Source organism: Geotrypetes seraphini, chromosome 8, assembly GCF_902459505.1.
Source record: "Geotrypetes seraphini chromosome 8, aGeoSer1.1, whole genome shotgun sequence".
Taxonomy (NCBI): domain Eukaryota; kingdom Metazoa; phylum Chordata; class Amphibia; order Gymnophiona; family Dermophiidae; genus Geotrypetes; species Geotrypetes seraphini.
This window is the reverse complement of record NC_047091.1, coordinates 30159067-30176590: the sequence shown is the minus strand read 5'-3', so window position 1 is coordinate 30176590 and position 17524 is coordinate 30159067. Positions and strand designations below refer to the sequence as shown.

The window sequence follows — 17524 nt, the reverse complement described above, 5'->3', positions numbered from 1 at the left end:
TGCAGCTTTGCTTTTCGTAGGGAACGCAATGGGGAAATCCGAAAAACAAGCCCCTACATCTACTAGACCAACCCTATTGCGTGAATCTTGATCCAACTGACACACAATTGATTGGGCAAACGTCACATCGTGTGTGAAGCATAGAGTACAAATAGGCCTTCTAACCCAGGCATGGTCAACTTGAACAGTCAGCGTCATAAATCTGGGGGTTTATTTTCAAAGTACTTAGACACACAAAAGACCACAGTAGCCTATGGTACTTTGCATGTCTAAGAATTTTGAAAATGAGCCCCTTGATATACCATGCAGGTACTTTGTCTCTTCAGGGCTTACCTGGGGCAATGGAGGACTGGCCAACTTGATCAAGGTCCCAAGTAGATACGGTGAGAATTGAATCCAGTTCCCCAGGTTTTCAGCCCTACTGCACTAGCCGTTAGGCAACCCCTCTGCTTAGATGCAGTGTTGGCCACCATGCTTGCCTTCTTCAAAAATGGTTATACTTTTGGGCGCAGCTTATCCAGTCTTCCCTTTCCTTAACGGTTGGTGCATCAGTTGCACAGCTTTTGAAAAGAGGGTTGGCTGTATTTTTAACAGTGGGATTGGAATAGGCCCGCTGTGCTTCTCCCTCCCCTCCCTTCGCCCCAACTCCGAACTTCCTATCATAATACAACAGACACTTGTTGGTGGAAAGTTAGCCGCAACCCTGTTTATTGGTGTTAGCAATTCAAACAAAACAATATAACAATTATCCCGAGCTACAATAAAATCAAAACATAGCCTACCCCCAACCAGGGCAGCAAGGATCCGAGAGATGGTATGTCCCCCACATTCTCCATTCTCCAGGGTCACCGACCCCTGGGCTTGGCTCCCCCCCACCGGCCCACAGCTCATTTCCCCCCCCCCCCGATGAGCCCAACAGCTCGGGATTCAACTCCTGATCCCTACCCTACCCACTACTATTTATTATTTCTACAGCGCTGTACATTTTAACATACAATAGACAGTCCCTGCACAGAAGAGCTTACAATCTAATGTAGGACATTTCAAGGTTGGGGAGCTTATAGTGGGTCGAGGTATCGGACAGCGGTGAGGGGGGTGTTAAGAGTTGAATTTCTATAGAGTGTAATGCAAAGGAGCCTTTACAATAGACAGTCCCTGCTCAGAAGAGCTTACAATCTAATTTAGACAAGACATTTCAGGGTTGGGGAGCTTATAGTGGGTCGAGGTATCTGACAGCAGTGAGGGGAAGTTAAGAGTTGAAAGCAGTTTCAAAGAAGTGGGCCTTTAGCTTGGATTTGAACACTGCCAGGGACGGAGCACGGCGTATCGATTCAGGCAGCCTGTTCCAGGCATACGGCGCCGCAAGAAAGAAGGGACGGAATCTGGAGTTGGCAGTGGAAGAGAAGGGGCTTGCCCGATGAGCGTAAAGGGAGGGTGGGCGGGAAAAGCCACCCCGGAGGACCAGGTAAACCCCCGAGTCCTCCGAGGTCCCGGCCCTTATACCCACCCCCCCACATGGCCACGGCCACCCAATCGCGCTCTCTCTCTCTTCAGCGGGAAAGTCCCCGCCAGCCATTGGTGCGGCTCTGCACCCAGCACGAGCCCGCGGCCAAACACGCATGCGGAACTCCCCACCCCACATCATTTATGCCCGTCGAGATGGGCTCTTGGGCTTCCTTTATCAGCAGCTTCTAGTCTCTGCTGTAGCGTTCACGGTTCTATATGACATCAGTGCTACATCTCTGTGTATCCATCCATCTATATATTTTTTTTAAACTTTGACATGAAAACAGATAATAAGGCTCACCTTTGAGCTGAGAATCTGATATGTACCTAGATAGAACGCTGCACTTCATAAATTAAACATGGATTTCCCTTCCCTAGGATCTGAGGGGGGAAAACTATGTGTACCAACTCCCTTTGGATTTCTTTTTAACCAACTTTGTTGAATTTTGCATGAACTCTTCTCTTGAACAACGAGTTGTTACTATGTGGAAGGATGATACCTGCATCCCCCCCCCCCCCCCTGGAATCAATAATTCTGAATTTCCATCCATCTTGCAACCTGTTTAATAATACAAATGTAAGAGACAAAGATGAGGAGAGTCAGGGGAGGTGGTAGAGTGTCTGTTTGGAACCCATGCAAAAAAAAAAAAAATAAAACAACACACCACCAGTAGTCCCAAATGCCTGCAATATACTAACATCGCATCATGTATATAACGGAATTATATGGATTAAACACCACAAAATATAGTATAGTTTAATGCGAGTTGCTTCCTCACATATTAAGCACAATATCCTACTTATTATCTAATGCAGGGGAGTCCAACCTTTTGGCTTCCCTGGACTGCACTGGGCCCCAAAAAAATGTTTCTGTGGCCGCGCAAACGCTGCAGCAAGATGGAGGAGGGAGCCGGCAAGACGGTAAACACCCTGGGGCAACAGAGGAAAACACTGCATCGCCCTTGACCGGGGCCGCACAAAATACTTCACGGGGCCGTAGGTTGGCCACCCCTGATCTAGTGAATCAATCAAACTTTTTGAGGGACAGGGTGGGATTGAAGTTAAATATTGGGAAGGGGTAAAACACAGACCTTACGGACCTGGCGGATCTAAAACCGCACGTCCTTAAAAATCTGAGGTCCGTGCCACTTGTAGTTAGTTTCTGGCTCTGACAGACCTCGATGACAATTTAGCGCTGACCGATCCACCTCAGCATAGGGAGGGAAAAGTATTAGGATCCGTCAGCGCTAAAATGTCACCGAGGTCTGTCAGAGCCAGAGACTAAAAAGTGGCGCCGCTACTTTGCTGGCAATAATTGAATGTTTATAGAGCCTGGACCGGGTCCCCGCCACTGGTATCTTTTGCAGGAGAGATTTTCTGCAAAACTTCATTAAGGGGAATGATTTTAGTCTCTGGCTCTGACAGACCTCGGTGACATTTTAGCGCTGACGGATCCTAATACTTTCCCCTCCCTATGCTGAGACGGATCCGTCAGCGCTAAATTGTCACCGAGGTCTGTCAGAGCCAGAAACTACAAGTGGCACGGACCTCAGATTTTTTAAGGACGTGCGGGTTTAGATCCGCGAGGTCCGTCAGGTCCTTTTTACCCCTTCCCTACAATATCTGTGTTAGGGGCCATACAGTATATCACATGTCTGGGATCTTAGTGGACCGCGAAACCTTGCCTTTGCCCAACTTAAGCATAATCCAAAGATGTTAACCTGGCTGAGCTTCTGGGAGGCTTAGATCCTGTTCCGGGAAATATAAGAATCCTAGTGCTGCTAAGGCCATGGAGACCTTTTAACTTTTTCATTCACCGCAGAGTTAAAACTGAATATAAAAAGGAGGGAAAAGACTCGCCACCTCTCACAAACTGATCTGCCTCAATAGGGAACTTAAATCCTTGACTGCATGCTAGGGATATTCATTGTGGCAAGAATTAACTTCACTACACTATATACGTTTCAGTTGTAATGACCAGGTACCAGTTCTTCCTCCTTTTTCTGTCCCTGCAGGGTCCAGTCTTGAAATGATGCTTTTTAAATTCATTTAACCCGGGAAGCCGAGACAAAGTGCTCCTAATCCTTGAGCTGATCTTGTCTGGCAATTGGAAACGTGTGTCCCACCGGCATGAAAGTGATGACCACTAACGAAGGGTCACCAAGGACTGCTGGCAGTCAATGCAAAAAGAAATAAAACGTGGGAAAGGATCCAAAATTAAATGATTCGCACTAAATGAAAAGAAATTGAAGAACTCCCCCCCCCCCCCAATAAAGAATCGTTGTTCTAATCTACACCCAACTAACCTACCAGCTGTGTAGAGTAACCCGGATATAGCCTTCCAGTAGTGTTGTTCAAGGGTGGGTCTTTCATTTGCACCACATACCAAGCCTTAGGGTACAAGAACTAATTGCCAACCCCGCCCCCCCTCCAAATTCCACAACTGACGATGCTTTAATTTGATTCGGTACTTTTGAAATTATCAATAAATCAGACAAAGGCGGGAGCGCCAACTTGGTTGGTCTTGTGGAGGAAGAAGACCTTGCAGTTGAATAATGCCTCCCAGGAAGAAGAAGGCTCTTCAAGCTAGAGAGCAAACGGTTGGCTTACTTAGTGGCCAATTGGTTAGAGCGCCAACATTTCTGTATGGCGAAAGCGACGATCATCTACAAGTGGCCAACAGTCAAGTTATGGAGCCGAGTAGCCCAACTCGAGCTCCAGAGCCCAGCTGTACAGACGAAGAGGCTAACGATAACATAAGACGGAGGACGTACATTATTCCTCCCAATGAGCAGATTTTTTGGGACAGAAGGAAGACCTACATGATTTCCCCTGCCTCAGCCCTTGGGGTAGAGGCCTGTGACGGCAAGGTACCTGCTCAAAATGCCCTACTGGAGGAGACCGACGGCCATGGCCCGTTGCAGGAACAACGTTCTGGTTTGTGGCTCCTTCACTGATAATAATGCTAGGTTTATAGTCCAACTCGACTCTTAAAAGCTTCATTTTATTAGGTGTTATCTATGTCTGGCTTTGAAAACTCTTTTGAATGCTTCTGATCTTGCCTGAAATTGTTGGGTAGACTGGCTGGACCCCGCAGGTCTTTAGCTGTCATCATTTGCTCTAGTTTCTTCTGTTCCTTTACTTATTAGGGCTGTCCTTTGACAGTGGTGTACCGCGGGGGCGGACCACCCCAAGTGCCAGCTATGAGGGAGGGAAGGGGAGGAGGCGTTCCCAGCCATAGAGGCATTAGCCAAGCCTTCTTGTTCCATCCGATGTCCCTTTTTACCTTGCATCAAGCTACGTCACCTGCGGATCCCCTTTTTGCTTTCCGCATCTGCTAATGACGCAACTTCCTGCTACTGCCCGGTGAATCGCAGCAGAGGGAAAGCGAGAAGGGGATCCGCGGGTGATGCAGTTGATCACTGCCAAGGCTGGCAGTTTTTTTCAGGTTGAAGGAAGGTAAATAATCGAACCGGTAAGGGTTATTACTAAAAATACTTTTTTACATGGGTGTGGGTGTATGTGTGCAGCCAGACCCTTATTCTTACGGGACATTTACTGATGGGGTGGGGGTGGTGTCACATACCCTAGGTACACCACTGGACTGTCCAGTTTATATACTACAATGTTGATTGTAGCGAGTGTATTGTAAGGTAGTGTAACTTTCCATATAACTACATTTCTCCCTCCCTATTCGCTAGGGGATTAACAGAACCGCAAATACAAAAAACCCACAAATAACTTTTTCATATGTTAATTGCTGTTTTTTTTATTTAAACCTTCGTGAATATGGTGAAACTGCAAATAACATGATGGGAGACCTGGCCTGTTCCTGAAGGAGAGGCAAAACACAGTGAAGAAAGTGCTGGGAATCAGTGATTTTCTCTGTAAATGCTTGGAATCAGTGATTTCTTTATGCAAGCTGATGTAATTTGGGGGAGGAGCTAGCAAGCTAAAAACCTGAATAATCAAAAACTGCAAATATGGAGGGAAAAGTGTAGGTGAGACAGGGTGGGGATTAAGAAATGCACACTCAAGGCAGTGATCCTGGCCTGCCTTTGATCACTATTGCCCAGTGGTTCCCAACCTAGTCCTAGAAGACCCCCCCAGGCTAATCGGGTTTTTAGGCTAGCCCTAATGAATATGCATGGAGCAGATTTGCATGCCTGTCACTTCCATTATATGCAAATCTCTCTCATGCATATTCATTAGGAACCACTGCTATAGCCTCAATGCATTACTTGTCTAGAGTAGGGATACTTAGTTACTTTCAGAGGTCTCAAAGTCCCTCCTTGAGGGCCGCAATCCAGTCGGGTTTTCAGGATTTCCCCAATGAATATGCATGAGATCTATTTGCATGCACTGCTTTCAATGCATATTCATTGGGGAAATCCTGAAAACCCGACTGGATTGCGGCCCTCAAGGAGGGACTTTGAAGTCAATGACTCCTATATCTACCCTAGAAACGTGCTCCGGTTTCATTCAGCTGGAGTAGCTGAAAAGGAACATGGCTGAATCCACTCGATCAGTTCCACAAACGTTGTTAGTTGCTTTCAGGGTTAAAATAACAACTCTTCCGTGACTTGCCCCCCTCCCCTTGTTTCTGATCTTCTTAAGTCAAAGTTAAGCTTATCCTTCCATCCTATGTACCTTTTAACTCTTATCTGCAACTTCATATATATGGGACAGTGTCCCAAGTAACTAGAATCTATGTATCGGTATCTTCAATGGGCAAAACTGATGCATTATAAAAACAAATCTTGACTTGTATAAGGGGCTTTCAAAACTTGTACTGTATTAATGATCTCATATACTGGCACTGATTTTTTTTTGGTTTTGTTTTGTAGGATTAAATTCTGAAGGAAAGACAAAGGAAAAACAGATTCAGGTAAGTTAGGGGTTGGCTTTATACTGTAAATGATACTGACTTTATTTGCTAGCTCAATAATATATAATTATAAAAGGTGTTTTGAAAAGTCTCAAGTGGCTGTACTGGCACTAGAAAGTGTTTTCAAAATGTGGAAAGCTGTTGACTGCATAAAATGCATCTTTGATGTACAAGTAAGTTATAGAATGAGCCTCTAGGGCAGTGTCCTGCAGACTTTCTCGAGTGGCCAAGGCTCGAGGCATTTGGATGTGTGTGGATGTTGCCATGATGACATGCACTCGCGCATAAGCCCTCCAGATGGGTCCTGAGACACCAGAAAGGGGTGCCAGCAGGGAAGAGGGCTGGAGAAGAAGAAAGGCGTGCCATGGCCCGCCTGAAATCTCAGGAGGAAACATCTTGTGCGTATCCATTGTCTTAATTCAGAAAACCAGCCTTCAGTGTGGGGTTGGGAGCTACTGATCTACAACGGGTGTGCTGGGAAGGCATGAGATTGTGCAAAGCGGGCATGTAATTGTGCATTTAAGTAGGTTCTACTGGTGCAGAGCAGTGAGGTTGTTAGTGCTGTGTGTTTGAAGACAGGAACACCGACTGACTCTTCTTGCACGCTCCCCTAGCAGCTAAATTAGCCTGGGTGACTCAACACAGACCTTCACAAAAACCAGTAAATATTTTGGGCCTATGGCTACCCCCAGATCTTTTCTGCAGTTCAGCCTCTGCAATTCTCCCCTGATTGGACAATTCCATCTCTTGCTTCCTTCTACACCAGATAGGCCAGCTTACTAAAATTTGCTGCAACATCCTAATTATTTGTTAGCTTGGCACTTGGCCTCTTTGACCTTTTTAATAGCACTGCCCTGCCATATGAAGTTTGTGGCTTTTCATACAGGTTTTTCTAGTCGGCAGTAGGGTGGATGGTCTATCCAGTTTACTTTCGTGACTAGAAGCTCAAAATGCAGTAGAATCTCTCTCCCCGCCCCCCGGAGAAGACAGTATGGTGGTTTTTCAGTGTATCTGGTGTGATCTCTGTTTTTGAAGAGATTCTTATTTCTTAGCACAAAAATATTCTGTTCCATCTTGGATCCTGCTGAGAAGACCTAGCCTTCCACCTGTCTCTTTATTGCATTTTTCCCTCCTAATCAATATCTGATCTTCATTGCCCACTTTGTCATATGTTGTGGGGTTGGAGTTGTCTGTTCCCCATGTGATCCAGATTTATTGTTGGCGAAAACTGTAATTCTCGGCATTCTGACAGACCACAGTGAAGTTATGGCCTCAGCAGTACTTAAAGCACAAAGGGGTGACCCCAGAGAACTTGACTTTAAGTTCATACTCTGACTTAAGTATGTTAGCTTTGCACTATTACCCGCAGTGGTTAAAGCTACAGCCTCAGCACTCTGAGGTTGTGGGTTCAAACCCTCGCTGCTCCTCTGGGCAAGTCACTTACTCCCCCCATTGCCCCAGGTGCATTAGATAGATTGTGACAGGAAAAAAAATGCTTGAGTACCTGAATAAATTCATGTAAACCATTCTGAGTTCCCCTGGGAGAAAAGAATAGAAAATTAAATAGTGTGAAGAGTTTCGGCCTCTGATAACCAGAGCTGGTATTGTGACATCATAATGCCTCATTCCACCAATAAGAGCCAACCTCATCAGTGATGTCATAATGGCTTGATTTCCCTATACTTGGCTCACTTTTACTACATTTTGATTTCTAGAGTGGTTCAGTGGTTAGAGCTACAGTCTCAGCACCCTGAGGTTGTGGGTTCAAACCCACACTGCTCCAATCCCCCCCATTGCCCCAGGTACATTAGATAGTATGAACCCACCAGGATAGAGAGGGAAAAATGCTTGAGTACCTAACTAAATTCATGTAAACTGTTCTGAGCTCCCTTGGCTGAATGACTAAATTAACATAAAATGGAATATGCTTGCCACTCTATGGGGGTCATTTACTTAACATGTGCTCAGCTGTCAAGTTCCTACCCCAGAGGGTGTTTTGGGTCTGGCTTAAGGATAACTGAAATGTGAATGTGAAAAAATAAGTCCTAATCCCAGGCCTATGCAACCGGACTTTGAAGATATCCGTAATGAATATACACGATGCAAATCTATTTCATGCATATTCATAGTAGATATCCAGCAAAATCTGACTGGCTGGGTTGTACCCTGAGGATTGGATTGAGAACCGCTGCTCCTAAAGCATAAGATGCATCCCGAGGACCTGATTGATATACCGGATGGTCTAAAGCAGATGTTCTCAAAAGCACTATATTTGGTTTGGGGTTTAAAAAAAAAAAATCTTTATTGATTTTCAAATATTAACAGTGCAATACAATGAATTTAAACAAATCAAGAAAATTTTAAACATACAAAATATTTTGAAAACAATCATTTTCTTCTCCCCTTAACTAATAAAAGTAGAAATACATATATAATTATATATTTGGTTTTCAATATTGCTACACAATGGATTTTATATTTCATTGTGGATACATGTTTTGTTGTAGGTTTTCTGGAAATTAGATTGGGTTGATAACCCCTGACCTAAAAATTTAAGATATTTGTGGTTATTTAGTCTTATAAGCAAAAAGTGGAGCCTATTTTTTTTTTAGCTCTCTGATCCTCCAAAATATAATTTCATGACCATGTCAGAATGAAATACTTCTAACACTGTGGGGAACGGAAGCAATAGAGCTTTTTGTACTTGACTACCCTTCCTTAACTTGTTATAAAATATATTAAGTAGCCTGACAAGTTCCTGGACCATTTTAATCATTCAAGATAATACTAATTTATTTTTTTATACCGCATTACCAGAAAGTTCTAGGCAGTTCACAACAATCGAACATGATACAAACAGTGCAAGTTATTTAGAAAAACAATTCAGCAAATTAAAAGGCAAACAATGGAAAGAAATACATACAATGTAACATACATCTAAATGATTTAGAGGATTATTTTTCCTTAAGCTTTCCTTGGGGAAGGTAGGTTGACGAGATTAGCCTTTTCTCTCCCCCTCAATCAATGTTTGTACGATCCACACCAAACTTGGGATTTGCAAGAGGGGTGTAAAATTGATGGCTGTTGGGGCGTCCATCTGCCTCCCCTGGCCATGGATGGATGCATTCCAGAAAGTAGACTGCTTTTTGCTCTGGGGCACATCAGTTTTGTGTTAATAGATTATCAAAGTTCTCAAAACTTCTCTGCTTTCTAAAAAGGAAGAAGAGAGCATTAGAGAACCTGGAGTACTTCAGGAATCAAAACCAAAGAAAAGAGGTCGAAAAAAGAAAACTGAGATGGATTCAAGTGATTTTGCCTCTTTGAACACCGAACTTGTGAAAGATCTAGAAGTGACGCTCAAAAGTAGAAAAAAGAAGGTGGGTGTCAAGTGGTATAGGATGCGTTATTGTCCTTGACAAGATGTCTATCTGCAAATGACTCCCCATCAAAAATGCTAGATTGAGGGCAGGCAGTGATGGTCATAAGGACATAAGAATGGTCTTGCTAGGTCAGACCAATTATCCATATAGCCTAGCATCCCGTGTTCACAGTGGTTAATCCAGGACACTAGTACCTGGCAAAAATCCAACTAGTAGCAACCTTTCCAGAATCTAAGTAAGCAAGATTTCAGAGCCTTCAAAGAGTAGCAACATTCCATATAGAATCCCCAACGAGTGACAACATTCCATGCTACTGATTCAGGGCAAGCAGTGGCTTCCCCATGTCTCTCAATATCAGCCTATGGACTTTTTCTCCAGGAAATTGTCCAAAACTTTTTCATAAAATTAGCTGTTGACCACTCATACCACATGCCAGAGCTTAACTCTTCTCTGAGTGAAAAAATACTGCATTCTATATGTTAAGTATTTCCCTGTAATGTCAAGTGTCCTCTATTCTTTCTAAATTTTTGATCAAGTAAAAAAAGCAATCCATTTGTGCCTGTTCCACTAGGGATTTTATAGACTTAATCATATCTCCCTTCAGCTGTTTTTTTTCCAAGCTGAAGAACCCTATCCTCTTTAGTCTTTCCTCATACCAGACCCACCTCTCCCCTCCCTCAATTAATGAGTTGCACCTTGCCACAAGGCTCCCTGAAAGTCTGTATCTGTCTTGCATACTTCTTGCTAAGATCACCCTAGTGCCACAACAATTTCAAGCAGGTCACAAGGCTCTATTTGGTGTGATAGAGAAGCTAGTTGTCTAAACCAATCTAAAGTTCATAATGATCTCAAAGCTTTAGTAAAGGTATAGGTACCTTTTTTAAGCTGCTTTTGACTCTTTTTGTTGTTGGGTGTTAAGTCTATGGGTGGAACCGATTTGAATAGTAAACAAACTTGTGAGTAGAGTTAACTCTCAAACTCTCTTCAGTCTACCTTGACCTCAAAAGAAAATGGAAACTATGAAGATGATGGAACAGCTGAAGGAGTAAATGCCAAAAAACGAGGCCGTAAGAAAAAGGAGATGGTCGTCAGCAATGCTGTGCCTGTGGACCCAATAGATGTGAATCAAGCTGAGAAGCCCAAGCGCGGGCGAAAGAAGGTAAGAGAAAACTGCAGGTAGCTCGTATTGTGCCCTTTTATTGCTATGGCTGTGGAGGTCCACATGGTATATAAACATTCATGGAAATTTGTCCTGCATGAGACATGTAGTTAAATTTAAGTTTGGAGTCTGCTTTAAATTAACTCCTTTTTAGGGCATGTAAAATGTTAGTAGAGCTACTTTCTAGTGAAGGTTTTTGCAACATGTGTTGGCATTGGCAAGTTCAGGAAGAGACGCTTGGCGTCCTTCCAGTTTCTGGAGTTATGGGGACTTCTCTTCATCTCCAGACAGGGTCGTGTGTTATTTCTCAAGGCAAGTAGACTGAACCTTTGTCAACAGATCAGACTTCTCATGGATCATCAGGCTCTCTCGGCCTGGTTTTGTCTGCAGGTTCTGGGGTCTTGGGCAACCTCCTTGGAGACAATCCCCTGGGCCAGAGCGCCCATGCACCCTTGAAGGGAGTCCTTCCTATCTTGGAGGGAGCTCTAGTGCTATCTCTCCCTCTATCTTGTACCAGAATGATCATCGGCGTTCCACAAAGTGGAAGCACATCTTCTGTCTTTCTCAGCAGCCCATGCGGCTGGAGTCGACAATGTTCAGGCAGACTTCCTCGGCCGAAGGTTCCTGGATTCAGGAGCATGGCCCCATCTCGCAGGAAGCATTCTGTCTGATTTTACAAGAGCTGGGGTTAACCCCAGAGGGTCTTGTTGGCTTCAACAGAGATCTCTAAGGCTAGGTGCTTTTTTGGTCGACGAACAGTGAGGAAGCCGGAGCCGGTTGCCTTAGTTTGGCCTTAGCTGGATCATGAATTCCTGTATGATTGGTCTGGTGGCCTTTGGAACGATCTCACTGTCCCGCTGCGGAACCTGGGCTCCCTCCAACTTTTCCGAAAACAACTGAAAACCTGGATTTTCTCTAGCATATAACATATCTTCTCCTGTTTACATCCCCTTTTTCAACATGCTTTTGTAAATCCTTCTCCTCTCTCTTCTATATTTTTATGCTTTGTAAACCGTGTCGAGCTCCACTTCCGTGGAGATGATGCGGTATATAAACTTAAGGCTTAGTTTAGTTTAGAACATAAGAATAGCTTTACTAGGTCAGACCAATGGTCCATCAAGCCCAGTAGCCCGTTCTCATGGTGGCCGGTCCAGGTCCCTAGTACCTGGCCAAAACCCAAAGAGTAACAACATTCCAGAATCTCAATGAGTAAGCCACATTCCATAGGCAGTGGCTTCTCCCATGTCTAAATAGCAACCTATGGACTTTTCCTCCAGGAACTTGTTAAACCTTTTTATTAAAAAAAACCACAAAAAAAAAACAGCTACATTAACTGCTGTTACCATATCCTCTGACAGCATGTTCCAGATCTTAACTATTCTCTGAAAACATTTTTCCTCCCATTGGTTTTAAAAGTATTTCACTGTAACTTCGAGTGTCCCCTAGTCTTTGTCATTTTTGACAGAGTGAAAAATCGATCCACTTGTACCCGTTCTACTCCACTTAGGATTTTGTAGACTTCAATCTTCTCCCCTCAGCTGTCTCTTTTCCAAGCTGAAGAGCCCTACCTCTAGTCTTTCCTCAAATGAGAGGAGTTCTATCCCCTTTATCATCTTGGTCGCTCTTCTTTGAACCTTTTCTAGCGCCACTATACCTTTCTTGAGATAAGGAGACCAGAATTGAACGCAATACTTCAATAACCGAAATCACCTTCAATAAAGGAATTCCTCTCCCCTTCGTCATTATATAGAATTAAGTAATATAGTACCACCAATATTTGGTGAAATGGAAACAAGCTGTTCCAGAAACATAATTTGATCCTATACATGGCATTTTAATGTAAATATTGACTCTTCTACTGATGTCTTGATGCCATGGACCTGTAAAACCTCCTGTACGCCAGAACACATGTAAACCAGTGCCAATAGGCAAGTATTGACTTCATGTGGAAGATGGGTTTTCATATGGCTAAAAACTGCTCCACAGGATGGATGCTGGGGTATTAATGCTCCACATTGAGAACTCTGTGTACTTGTTTATAATTAGGAAACGGATCAATGTGTTTGCTTCATAGGTTGGTTCTGTGCAGAGCACAGTTGACTTGTGAGTGATTCATAGCAGCTGGGCTGAGGTGGCCATATTTCTGTTTTGTGAGGAACTTTGCCTGGAAATGTGCTTTATTTTAAAGCTTTTTTTGAAGTGACATGTATGTGTAGAATGGCTTATGTTATGGCATTTGCAAATTAACACCTATGGAAGGGTGGGGGGGGGAAGAAATATTTCACAGAAGCAGTGACAGGACAATCTTAAAATTATCCTTCTCGGAGAAGAGGGTTAGCTAATTTTATTTATATACCACTTATAGCCTGTGGTTCACATTTTTCCCTGTCTGTCCCAGTGGGCTCACACTCTATGTAATGTACCTGGGGCAATGGGGGGATTAAGTAACTTGCCCAGGGTCACAAGGAGCAGCATGGGATTTGAACCCAAAACCTCAGGGTGCTGAGGTGGTATGGGGGAAGGTGTTCTCTTAAGACTGTCCTGTTTCTCGCTCTGTTTTCTTGTTTCTAAGGCTTTAGTATTTGATATTAAGTGGGTCACAGAACTATGTTTTTAAATAATGAAAAACCTGTCTTTGACTCTTGTGATTCCTCCCCCCCCCCCCCCCCTCCGGGGTCTATTACATTAGAAGGTGGTGCCTGCTGTGACTGATCAGGCCATGGAAAATGCATCTACTAACCCAAAAGACCAGAAGAAAGGAAGAAAAAAGAAAGAGAAGCCAAAAGCTGAGGATGAAGGGAAACATCCAGTAGAGATGGAAGGCCTTTAATGGAAGCAGACTGGTCCAGCAGTCACTTTACATGGACTATAATATGATCTTCAAATGTGGGGTCCTTTCCATGCTTTATGGAATAAGCAGCACTGGAAGAAGGTCAGTTGGATGCATCTGTTGGCCAACGGCTTCACAAGCAAGCCTAACGTTACAATGGTGTAATAGCATTTCAGAGCCATCCTGAGCTGCTGATTGGCTTCATCATAGGTAAGGGTGGGGGAAGGCACAGAAGCAATAGTCCAGTACAGCATATTTGGGCTGCTTCACAGTTGGAGTATAATTTGTTGCATGTAGGAATCGCAAATCAGACTCGGTATTTTCTGACTGCCTCTTCTGGTACTAAAGTCATGGTTACACCAATCCAGGAGCTGCTTTGATATGCCACTGATTGGTACAACCATGACTATAGTACAAGGAAGAGGCGGTCGGAAAACGTGCCCAGCTTCATAAGTAACAATTTAAGCACCTGCCGACACCCCAGCTGCTCTCTCCTGCCTTTGATCAGCTGAAAAACGTATTCGTGGGAGTGCCTGGAATGGGAACCCCTGCAAATTTCAGAGGAGTATGTGTGTATATATAGTTGGTAAATTATGTCTGTTCCCATGTCAGAATTCTATCTAAGTTTAAGGACAAAACTATCTTTTGTAAATTGTATACTTTAAAGTATTTATTTAGCCAATGATTTCCAAGTACTAAATTTGAGCTATGGAAAATTTTCTACCATGTAGCTTGACTGAACATTTTAATCCTGTGTTTGTTTAAATAAATGAATTGCACTCAAATTTTTAACTGCTTTTTTTACAGTAGTGTTTCCCTTGCCAGGACTTTGACATCGGCGAATACTGTGCAGTCCATTCCATGAGTAAATATGCTCTGAACTGATGTTGACCTCATCAAGGGCTTTCCACTTGGAAACTGGGCTAGTGAAGGACATTTGCTGTAGGATAATTAAGTTCTGCCAGGCTGGAGTTGGTGCTGGTGTTTTGTCTGGAGAAATTATGACTGAAGTAACGGGTTAATGGCAGGATGAGCTGCACAACCTCCCTTCGACTGCAGCTTTTATCATGATGCCTATAAATTCAATGACCTCTGGGTTTCTTGGTTAATGAAGTAGGAGACCAGCTTTGACAAGAGTCCTTACAATCCAGGAGTTCCAGGGAGGTAGTGGAATAATTTTTGCTCTTGCCCTCAAAGAGGGGATCTGGTCCATCAATTCAGCACATTAAAAAAAAAAAAAAAAAAGTTCAAATAAAATAGTTTACTTTTAGTAAACACTAATCCAGATAACTAAAATCTGGGTTTACAGTTACAAGAATTCTAGTACTTTAAAAAGCTCTTAGGTTAACAGTGGCCGCCAAGTCAAAAACGATTTTAAGAATCTTACTCTACTGCAATTTTATTTTGAGTAGGGCTGGCAGTAAGGTGAACTGGGGTGACTATTTATTTTTTTTTTTTTAAATCCTGGATCCACCACACCACACCAGCCCTAAAGCTGAAGGTGGGCTGTGAAGGCCCTCTTGTTTCTAGCCTGCTACTCCCTCCCAATTATGTCTTATTTTTGGGCTCTGATACAGATAAAGGAGGAAAATGTTGATCATTCCATGCTATGTGGAACTCTCTTGGGTTTCTCTTTTTTCATATGAAAAAGTCAAACCAGGTAAATACTTGAAAAGAGAGAAATCAAGTTTAACATCCACAATGGCCCTGACTCATCTTGCTCCACTTCTGCGTCTTGATGGCTTGGCTTGGGTGGCTACCCCTTCTAAGGCAACTACTGCAGCTTTTGCCACAAATTGCTACCACCATTCCTTGTGTGCCTATCTTCCTTCTCCAAATTGAAGTAGAAAAAAAAAAAGCTGTATTCTAGTTCACGGTCCTCTTCCCTTCCTCTGGGGTCATGGATTACTGCCATTCCCTCTTCAGTCATTATATATTGAGTATATCAGTGTCCCCCATCCACATATAGCTCATTTCTGCAACTTTGTCATCTTCTAAAGCTGATTAGGCTCTTCTTTTAGAGAACCAATGCACTTGTTGATTTTTGGAGCATAGAAGTTAGAACTCAAAAGCGTTTAGTGGTAAATGTGGAATATGGTATCATCCCGCTACCAACATTTCTGCAACATAAGTGCAAATTGTATAAGGGTATGCCCATAAAAGAGCAGTTGTGTGTACAATACTAATCAGTCTGCAGTTGCACACCTAACTTTAGAATGTGAGCATTTAAAAGATAGACAAGCATTTAAATCGGGTATTGAGCTAACTATGGCAAATGGAAGTGATGACATTCAAATTTAATCTACAATGTGTGAGTCGCACTATGCTTAAATAGGTCCAAGGCAACGTACAATTCAAGTGATGGGCAAAAGAGAGATGAAATGGGTGAAAGGAGCTATAGCTGGGGAGGAGCGAGGGGTGAAGTCCTCTACTGGGAAGTAGTGAGGAGATATTTCAAGTACAATTTACATTGGAAGGGAGACCAGCTCCTGCCTACCAGGCCCTTCCTGGATTCATATTCCTCTTGAAGCCATCTGCTCTGTACTTAGGCCCAGGTTCTCTAAACAGTGCTGGCAGGCGCCCAAGCTCAGTAATAAAACACCATTTAAATGCCATTTTTAACTGTTTCAAGGTGCCATAGCCACCTAATGCCACTGTGGGTGCAGCTAATGCTGGACATGGCAGAGGTGCAATTTCACACCAAAGGTCAGTGCCTGAAATGTATGCCTGGGAAACCCTGACCTACCTTTTTGCCAGAAGCATGATTCTGTAACTGGGTGCTGTCATATGACTGATGTCTGAGGACAAATGGTGCCAGTTAGAGAATCCAGCCCTTAAGGGAAGTGGTGCCATTTTATAGTCAATAATTCTGTTCATTGGAGTTATGTTCCATGCACAGGTGGCCTTATTCTAAAACATGCACAAATTGCACGTAAGTTGGAAGTTTGAGCACATGAGTTTTTCAGAAGTAGAGAGTACATTTTTTGGCATTAACTTTCATTTTTTTTAAATGAAATGCTTGAATGTACTGAAATGAGGAACTTCTCTAGAAATCACTTTACAGAGAGCAGTGGTAGCAATCATACTGATGTCATTAAACTGTTCCCAGTTGTGCGTGCCTGGTCTGTTCTAGGCTTTAAATTATGTATTGCAGTTTAATGTGGTTCGGGATGGCTTGTGCTACACTGAGAGCATGACAATTTGTACTTACAAGTGACTACATCTAGTATAAAAAATGGCAGCCATTTTGGATATTTTTTTTTTTATCAGTTGTATCCAAGACCCTCCTCGAGAGCTGCAATCAGTCGGGTTTTCAGGATTTCCACAATGAATAGGCATGAGATCTATTTGCATGCACTGCTTTCATTGTATGCTAATAGATCTCATGCATATTCATTGGGGAAAACCTGACTGGATTGCAGCCCTTGAGGAGGGACTTTAACACCCCTGCCCTACATAAAGGCGAAGAAGCCAGTACTCTACCAATTGCCCTGTGTATGCTTTATGTTCTCATTCACACAAAGGAGGTCCAGGCCAGGTTTTAGATGTGTAGCATAGTAAATGATAGCAGATAAAGACCTGAACTGTCCATCCAGTCTACCTATTAAAAAATACATGATTAGATTTAACTTATCTCTTCTTTGGTAGTTGTGGGTCATACACTGTATATTTTGAGTACCTGAATAAATTCATGTAAACAATTCTGAGCTCTCCTAGGAGCATAGCATTAAAAAACTGAATAAAGATATAAACCAGATTTT

At 43.1% G+C, this 17524-nt stretch overlaps 1 protein-coding gene across 2 annotated transcripts; it reads left to right on the top strand.

The window, feature by feature from the left end:
- The first annotated feature begins 3992 nt into the window (after positions 1 to 3992).
- Positions 3993 to 14552, top strand: LOC117365427. Of its 2 annotated transcripts, none has more exons than XM_033955871.1 (5): positions 3993 to 4443; positions 6354 to 6394; positions 9613 to 9771; positions 10763 to 10933; positions 13626 to 14552. In XM_033955871.1, exons 1-5 carry the CDS (start codon positions 4062 to 4064, stop codon positions 13761 to 13763), a joined length of 891 nt encoding a protein of 296 aa, XP_033811762.1. In that variant the 5' UTR covers positions 3993 to 4061; the 3' UTR covers positions 13764 to 14552. The 2 variants fall into 2 exon arrangements, with proteins under 2 accessions (XP_033811762.1, XP_033811761.1); XM_033955870.1 differs by having other exon boundaries at positions 3995 to 4443; positions 13623 to 14552.
- The last annotated feature ends 2972 nt before the right edge of the window (positions 14553 to 17524 follow it).

Excerpts from the sequence above, each read along its gene's own strand:
- LOC117365427 (XM_033955870.1), top strand. The coding sequence starts at position 4,062 with ATGCCTCCCAGGAAGAAGAAGGCTCTTCAAGCTAGAGAGCAAACGGTT. Across the intron at positions 4,444-6,353 it reads GTTGCAGGAACAACGTTCTG|GATTAAATTCTGAAGGAAAG; the intron begins GTTTGTGGCTCC and ends TTTGTTTTGTAG. Across the intron at positions 9,772-10,762 it reads TCAAAAGTAGAAAAAAGAAG|TCTACCTTGACCTCAAAAGA; the intron begins GTGGGTGTCAAG and ends AACTCTCTTCAG.